The sequence below is a fragment of the Solanum lycopersicum genome, chromosome 10 (assembly GCF_036512215.1).
Source record: "Solanum lycopersicum chromosome 10, SLM_r2.1".
Taxonomy (NCBI): domain Eukaryota; kingdom Viridiplantae; phylum Streptophyta; class Magnoliopsida; order Solanales; family Solanaceae; genus Solanum; species Solanum lycopersicum.
The window spans coordinates 53,032,051-53,041,117 of NC_090809.1; the positions used below are offsets into that span (position 1 = coordinate 53,032,051).

Consider the following 9,067-nt stretch of genomic DNA (forward strand, 5'->3'; position numbering starts at 1 on the left):
TATAAAGTGAAAAGGATCACATGACAATAGTAAATTTTTTTGTTTTTATTGTATAATTTGAAGAAAATTTACCACAAGTTAAAGTGGATGACATCACAATAGTAAACCTTTGTTTTTATTGTAAGTTTTGAAAAAAATATTCACATGTAAATAGTACATCATACTTTGAATTCTATAAATTGGTACTTCAATTTTTCATACTTTGAATTCTATAAATTGGTAGTTCAATCTTTCAATCTTCCAATCCAATCTACTTTCAATCTTCCACAATCTTAAAATTCTTGTTATTCTTCAAATTTTCTAAAGTTTTTAAAAGCATTTTCTTTATAAGGTGAGTTTAAATTTATTTTATTTTTAATTTATTTTAATTTATTTTATACTTTTATATGATATTGTTGATATATTCAATCGTTTGATACTTATATTAATGTTAATTTTTATTTTTATTTTTTGTGTATAGATATGGATCCATCAAATTTATACGTACATCCTGGTCCAGTAGAGCATGATGTATTAAAAATTCAAGTTCATCATCGTTCCGAAGGAATTTGGAATGGTAGCATAAAAGAAGAGAGATGTTGCTTATATACGCGTCGTGGTGATATTGAATTTTGGCAACATTTAAAATATCATCCATTACATTCTCGCATCCTTCAATATTTTGAAAATTGTAGATTTAAAGGAATTATTGATGTTGGATGTGTGCCGTATGACTCCGGATTAATTTCTGCTTTAATTGAAAGGTGGCGTCCGGAAACTCATACTTTTCACATGCGAACTGGAGAGGCTACCATAACTTTACAAGATATTGAAATTTTATTCGGAATGGTAGTAGATGGTAGTCCTATAATTTTAAATGGAGCTGATTCTTTAGGGATTATAGGTAGACAAGAAATGATTTTTCAATTAACAGGATGGTTACCCGACACTAGTTGTTTTTCTGGTGTTAGTAGATTGTCAACATATAAATTGATTGAGTATATCGAAGGTTTGGAAGTTATTAATGATAACTCAACTGAGCATGAAGTTCAACAAAGATTTAGATTATATTTATTATGGTTATGTGGTGGATCAATATTTCCGGATAAATCTAATAATAAGATTAATTTGGACATTTTGATTGACATGAGAAATTTAGATTTAATGTCAACTCAAGCATGGGGATCGGCCGCATTATCATATTTGTATAATTGTTTATGCCGTGCGTCAATGAAAAAATCAAATGAAGTTTGTGGATTTCTCTCTTTAGTGCAGGTATACATATTTTTTTGATTAAATATTTTTTATATACTAGTAATATGCACTTTTAAATTTAAGTGCATTATAAGTAATGGTGAATTTATTTATTGTAGATTTGGGCATGGGAAAGAATTATTCCCCTGCAACCATTGCCAAAGCCTCTAAGAACCAATCAATTTGAGGCTTTAACTGCACTTGCACGTAAATGGACGCGACGTAGAAATTATCAAAATGAGGCACGAACTGTAATCGGTGTGATTAGGGATGTACTTGATAATCTAACTGATGAACAGGTATTTAATATTATTAGTATCTTATACTTTTCATATTTTATTTTATTTTAAATAAGAATATATTTTTTTCTGCCAATGTTGTTTTTATAATTATCTTACTTAATTATTTTTTTATAGTTTATTTGGCAGCCTTATTCGGAAGATGTTATTAATGGATTGCCTGAGTGGTGTCGGTCATGACAACGTGTCTGGATGGCACAGGTGCCACTGATTTATGGAATTTATCGTGAGTGGCACATGGTTGATCGTGTTGTGAGACAGTTCGTTTATTTACAACATATTCCTGGACCGTGTACCCAATTTTCCGAATATCATTTTAAGCGTGATAAACGATCAAAAATAAAACAAGAAGATATAAATGCATTTAACTATACACAATATTTATGGGAACAACGTCAAAATCGTATATTTCGACCTCCATTTGTAAGTGATCAAACAGATTACTTCCGTTGGTACATGAGGCATACCCGCATGGTCATTGGAAATCCACAACATGTTGTACAAAAAGGGTATCAACACATGGCAGGAAGACATGAGGCATTAGTATGTATATTACATAAATTTCAAATTATTATGTCAATCTTTAATAATTTTTTTTATTAATATTTGTTTATTCATTATAGGCTAGAGGTCATGAAATGCAGTATCGTCGAGCTCGGATGATTGAAAATGATGAAAATCAATCTAATGAAATGAGACAATATGCAGCGGAAGTCGCTCGTATTTCAATGGAGTCAATGAATGCGGCCTTTCAGGGAACGCGATTGAGCTTTGATCATGATTACAATCCTCCCACTCAATACGATGAACCACCACCAGTACAAGTATCTCGCCGATCACGACAAACAACACCGAGAGAGGGTGCTCGTCGAGGTAGAAGGACCACTAGTGAAACAACTGATTTTTCTGCAGGGCCCTCTAACACTAATGTGGCGACTCCCGAGCCTTATTATCCCACATTTGATTTTTCTGTAGGGCCCTCTAACACTAATCCGAATTTTTCTAGTCAGCAAACAGTTGGTTTTGTAACTCCGCAGGTTCCAATATCTGGGTTTGCACAATTTAGTGGTTCTCAATATGGTTTTCAACATGGTATGCGTGAATTTCCGATACATAATTCTCCATTTGGTGGAAGATTGAATTTTTCGAATGTAAGTATAATTATTTTCATACAATTTTTTTAACTTTTTATAATTTTTTTTAATTTTTATTGCATGTTTATTTGATTATATTATGTTATATTGTATTATAGGTAACTGCGTTTGATGATTCAAGATTTAATGCTGGGGCTTCACAAAATTTAGTTCTTAATAGACAAAATCCACCTCGGAGAACATCTAGGCTACACAAATCAACTAGATGTGGAACAGACAGTCACTATCAAAATGAGGAAAATTTTGAAAATGAAGATGAAAATGAAGATGAGAATGAAGATGTAGAAGATTCGGATTCAGAAGAATAATTTTTTTTATGCACCTTTATTCTAAAAGGCTGAAGATTCGAATTTTGAAATATGTAAATTTTGTTGTTTCGTGCAAGTTTGAACAAAGTAATGAGATTATGTTTGAACAAGTTTGCAGGATTTACTTTTCTTTTTGTAATAGGTCAAATCAATACTTTTTATGTTATGTCAAATCAATACTTTTTATATTAGGTCAAATCATTATTTTTTAATAGAGTTCAAATCAGTAATATAATAATAATGTAAAGATATTATACGTACAATATTTAAAATGCACAAGACAAATTAAATTCATGTTAACAAATAAATATAAAAGATATATCATATGTCAAATCAATACTTTTTGTCAACATTTTTGTATGTTTGAACAAGTTTGCAGGATTTACTTTTTTTTTTATCTCAAATCAATACTTTTTGTCAACATTTTTGTATGTTTGAACAAGTTTGCAGGATTCACTTTTTTTTATCATAAGTCAAATCAATACTTTTTATGTTAGGTCAAATCAATACTTTTTATATTAGGTAAAATCATTATTTTTTACGTACAATATTTAAAATGCGGAAGACAAATTAAATTCATGTCAACAAATAAATATAAAAGATATATCATAATATTAATAACAAGATAATAAAAACACATTAACCTTAAAAACATATACAAAATATTTAAAATCGAGTAGGACATCGTGCCTTTGTGTGACCTGTCTCCTTACAAACACTACATTTTCTAGTCATGCGAGCCGGAGCTATATCCATATCATTCTTAAGTCGGCTTCTTCCTTGCGTACCACTTGTCCGCAAATATTCAGTATTTGCAATTAAATTAAAAGGAGCTGGTGGCCAATACATTTCATCACCCACTGGATTAAATGTCTCACTGTATGTTCGTTTGTAATATTTTGCACTGTAGAATTTACTTACATAATATTTTGGCTCGATTCCGCGAAGTCCACAAAATTTGATGGCATGCGAACAAGGCATATGATAGTTTCTCCATTTTCCACAAGAACATTTCTTACCTTTTGCAGTAACCTTGTGGACATTTCCACCTTTACCATCATGAGCAAAAGTAAGAATTTCAAAAACTCCATCACCTGTGTTGTAAGTCATCATATCTGTGTGCCCTTGAGCTCTTTGATAATAATCATTAAATTTTTTATCTATCGCAAGTGGCCATGGCATATTACTTTGAAGTAATGCAATTGCAAGATTGTTTCTTTCGACAAAACGATCAACGAGAGCTTTGAACGTTATTCGAACCATGGCAGTCACAGGAAGCCCCCGAGCTTTTTTCAATAAATCATTATATGACTCAGACACATTTGTCGTCATGGCACCCCATGTACGACCACCATCCTTATACATCGTCCATTTTTCCAAAGGAAATTCATTTAACCATTCATATGCTGCAGGAGACAATATTTTGATTTGTTGCATCCGTTGCATAAACTTTTTCTCCTGATGCTTAGTAGCAGCCAACCACATTAGATTTTCGAGTTCACTATTTACAAATTTTTAATTAAAATTTGCTTTTAAGTGTCGAACACAAAATCTATGATATGTGTTGGGTGGACTCAACCAATCATAAGATTGAACGCACTGCAAGATTCCTTGATGACGATCAGAAATAAGACCAATTCCTTGTCGTTCACAAACTACATGTGTCCATAATAACTTGAGAAACCATGACCAAGACTCAAAACTCTCACGTGCAACTAAAGCATATGCAAGTGGAAAAATATTTCTATTCGCATCAATTCCAACCGCAATTAACAATTTGATATCATACAAACCATAAAGATGTGTGCCGTCGATAGAAATGACCGGCCTACAACTTTTGAAACCATCAATGCTCTGTTTAAAAGCCCAAAAAAGAAATTTAAAAATTTGCTCACCTTGCATTGTTGTAGAATGATGCTCCCACTCAATAATAGTGCCTGGATTGAATAATTGTAGTGCAGCCATGTATCGAGGTAATGCCTTAAATGAACTTTCAAAATCACCATAAACCATTCGAAATGTTTTTCTTCGACCTTTTTGTGCTTTTCTGTAACTAGGAGTATAGTGATGTTTTCCTTTGATAATTTCACGGATCATCTTAATATTTATGTCCGAATTTTGCATAACATATGGTATTAATGAAGTGGCAATCATGTTATCATTCAAATTGAAATGATCCTCCTTATAGTTATCTGTAAGACAAGTATGCGGTTCAATCATTTTTCCTGTCTTCCACATACCGCTTGAAATCTCTCTAAACCGAATCATCCAATCGAACCTGACTGGATATGTTTAGGATTGTTTGAATTCCAAAGTGCCGTTCGAATGGAACCGTCATCTCTCGTGTACATAAAATCTTCTGCATTTTCGTCAGTGTGATCTAAGTATGGAATCGCTGTGGAATGATAATTAATACTTTGATCTTCAATGGATGCATTAGGTGCATTATCCACATTATCATCATCGCCGTCATACATATCATCACTGTCTGTTAATTCATGCTCGGAAGGTTCATCATTGTGCAACTCACCAACTCGTTCATCACCCATAACATTATTATTTACAATTTGTGTACAATAACTCACTGCATTTTGAATTTGATCATACCTATAAAAATAATAATATAAATATATTACATATAAGAAAAATAATTTTTAAGAAATAAGAAAACATTACTTTATTTACCTATTAGTTGAATCCGATGAGAAACAATTCAAATGACTGAAATTTTGGCTAGACTCTCCCATAATATTCAAATGTTTTTACCTAAAATTGTTGGTAGATTGGAAGATTGAAAGTAATATGAATATGAAGGATAAGTTCCAATTTATAGAATTGAAAGTCTCATGTACTATTTACATGTGAACTTCTTCAACTATTTACGATAAAAAAACAAATTTTACTATTGTCATGTGATCCTTTTCACTTTATATATATATATATATATATAAATATAAAAGTATATAATTTTGTTTTAAAAAAAAATTAAATAATTTTTCTCATTTAATTTTAAATTAATTATTTGAATTCAAATATTATTTAAATTTAAATTCAATATAATATCTTTTTTTAGAAAGAAAATATATTTACTTATTTTTAATTTTTTTTAAAATAATGTATATTTTCTTATAAATTATAAACATAAGTTAACATTTTTAAAAAAATTTTTTATTTAAAAAATTGCTCAGCAATTTAATAACAAATTTTTTTTTAAAAAAATAAATCGCTGCCTAGGCAGCGATTTTTTTTTAAAAAAAATTTCTTCGTAAATCGCTGCCAGAGCAGCGATATACCTTATTTTTTTTAAAAAAAAAGAAAATTAAAAAATAATGTTAAATCGCTGCCCTGGCAGCGATTTGTAAGAAGAAACATTTTGAAATCGCTGCTTGAGTAGCGATTTCATTTTTTTATTAAAAAAATTTTTTTTTGGCAAAATCGCTGCCTCAGCAGCGATTTTACTTTTTCAGTTGAAGTAAATCGCTGCGTCGGCAGCGATTTTACCGTTTTGGTTTATATAAAATTTTATATACCGTTTTGGAATTTTTGTTAATATTTTTTACCCTTTGAGTTTCGGACTCATGATAAAGTAATGTATAAAAAATGTTTAAGTGTATATTTTTGTCATTTTAATTTTTTTATTCAGAAATTTATCACAAAATTACTAATTCTGAAATTAAATTATTCCAAATTTTACAAAGAATTATTTGATACTAAAAATTTATTCGAGAATTATCTTCTTTTATCCATCACATTAAATAAATCCTACGCAATTAATTTCATGTCAACACTAATTTTATATATTAATAAATTAGGCTAAACAACAAGTACTATTAAACACAAAATGTCCACGTTGAGCTTGAAATCCAACCTAAAATTAACTAGCAACACGCTTGATCATGTAACAAGTTTATTCTCATATTATTTTCTTTGTATATATGTAGTATTATTTAAATATGGTTTGCCTCTCGTATTAATTATTTTTGAGATTATAATTTTGAATTATAATTCTTGTATTGATTTATTTCAAATGATATGTAGAATAAATCATTCGTAAGTTTAATAGAATAAAATCTGATATCTAAAATTAAATATGGAATAGAATTTATATTTTATTTAATTGACAATATAATAATCAGTATTTTCATTCTCTTTGGGTCACATGAAAGCCAAAAATAGCTGATAACGTGACCTTTTTCTTCTTTATTTTGTTTTTCAAACATTTATGGATTAATTACGAAAATTTCACCTTTTAGTTTACTTATTATCATTATTTTCTAAGTTTTACAAATTTTTAAAATTTCTCATTTTTACGCATTACATTAATGTATTTCGCGCATCACATCAATGTATCTCGCACATCAAATTAATGTATCTCGCACATCGGATTAATGTATCATGTATAAAATGTACTTCGCACATCAGATTAGTTGTATCTCGCGCATCAGATTAGTGTATCTTGCGCATCAAATTAGTGTGTCATTTACAAAATGTACATCAGATTAATGTATCATGTATAAAATGTAATGTATCTTATTTAACAATTAATATATCTCGCACATTAGATTAATGTATCAACGCTTATAGTATTGTATCTGCTTTGAGGAATTTTTGTAATTATAAACTTTTAAGGAATAAATTGAAATTTTGCTTTAACGTACTTTCTGTAATTTGCCATCACTTGTTTCTTCTCCTCTTACTTTTTTTTTTTAAAATTTATCTTTTTCACTTGGAAACAAAATACAGTAAAACATTTATAAATTAATATAGGTGAGGCCATGAAATTTTATTATTTTATGGAGATATTATTTAATCGATAAATTAATAATTATTAATTTAAAGAATAGTTTGAGATTTAATGAAGGTTAATTTTGATTATCTCAAATTCATCGTATCTTACTAATTTATGTATCATATTTATCAATTTCACATAAAAAAATTATCATACATAAAATACAATGAATACATCAAAATTATTGTATCTTATTAATTTCAACGTTGTGATAATAAAAGCTTTCAAGATGTATTATCGAATATAATTTATTGTAAGATATTAGAAGGTTATGGATTGGGACAAAATGATCCAACAAAGATCAATGTTTTGGATGCTATTAATTATGCAATACTTGTTTGAACAACAAATGTTCAGCAAGAGACAATAGTAAATTGTTTTCGATACCGTAAAAATGGTTCCGAAGATGCAATCTTAGAGAATCTGAATGAAGCTACTTTTGAAAACATCATTCATAAATTTGAGGTCATGATTAATGATCTTGATTAACATAGTAAAATGGATGTCAATAACCTGTTGAATTATCCAAGTGAAACTTATACTTTTTCAGAGTTCTAGAGTTTAGACGAAATTGTGGATACCATCGAAAAAAGCAATGTTGATGATGAAGTTGAAGATGATATTGTACCTTTGGAACCAGATACGCGTAAGGAAACACTTATCGCATCTAGAACTCTTCCCAATTTTACGATGCAGTCGTAAAGACAACACCAGAGCTCTTGAATGCAATAAGAAAAGTTAGAGATAAGCTTCAACTATATTTAAATTTTAAGAAAAACTTGAACACAATATAATCGCATTTCACTAAATTTTCTTAGATATATTTGTACTTTAAAGAATTATTAATTTATGATATATATAGGGGTCTTCTGAAAAATATATTAACTTAATTACTCTTATCGGAATTGGTAATTTTTTTCCATTGACCCAAATCGGGATCAGAAGAAAATATTATTTTAGAGAGATTATTAATTTATTGAATATTAATTTATAAAGGTTTTAATGTAACTCGTTTTAAGATAATTGACGATTGAAAGTGAATGTATATGACCCTTACGCAGACTTTAGTCCTCTTTTGTTGTTCAAGTCACACACTTCATTAACAATAGTTTATTTAATTTTTAAATGTGATCTATTTAACCGATTCAATAATTATAAAACATTTCACAACCATTTCGTAGAAAGAAATTTATCAATGAATACAATCAATATTATTCCTTTCAGTCGATATTAGAATATCACGCCAAACATAAGGATTGACTAAATATAATATCACAATAAGTC

At 29.1% G+C, this 9,067-nt stretch overlaps 2 protein-coding genes across 5 annotated transcripts; one reads left to right on the forward strand and one right to left on the reverse strand.

Annotated features, from left to right (window-relative positions):
- The first annotated feature begins 221 nt into the window (after positions 1-221).
- On the forward strand, positions 222-3,104 carry LOC138339094 (uncharacterized). 4 transcript variants are annotated; one of them, XM_069290411.1, is made up of 6 exons: positions 222-331; positions 461-743; positions 1,353-1,532; positions 1,650-2,075; positions 2,156-2,683; positions 2,785-3,104. In XM_069290411.1, exons 4-6 carry the CDS (start codon positions 1,725-1,727, stop codon positions 2,992-2,994), a joined length of 1,089 nt encoding a protein of 362 aa, XP_069146512.1. In that variant the 5' UTR covers positions 222-331; positions 461-743; positions 1,353-1,532; positions 1,650-1,724; the 3' UTR covers positions 2,995-3,104. The 4 variants fall into 4 exon arrangements, with proteins under 4 accessions (XP_069146512.1, XP_069146511.1, XP_069146514.1 ...); XM_069290410.1 differs by having other exon boundaries at positions 461-556; XM_069290413.1 differs by lacking the exons at positions 222-331; positions 461-743 and adding an exon at positions 766-1,254.
- A 556-nt stretch (positions 3,105-3,660) lies between these two features.
- LOC138338914 (uncharacterized) lies at positions 3,661-5,543 on the reverse strand. The gene is made up of 3 exons (XM_069289999.1): positions 5,273-5,543; positions 4,595-5,186; positions 3,661-4,495 (listed from the first exon to the last, which is right to left on the reverse strand). The coding sequence occupies exons 1-3, from the start codon at positions 5,541-5,543 to the stop codon at positions 3,661-3,663; spliced, it is 1,698 nt and encodes a 565-aa protein (XP_069146100.1).
- Between the last annotated feature and the right edge of the window lie 3,524 nt (positions 5,544-9,067).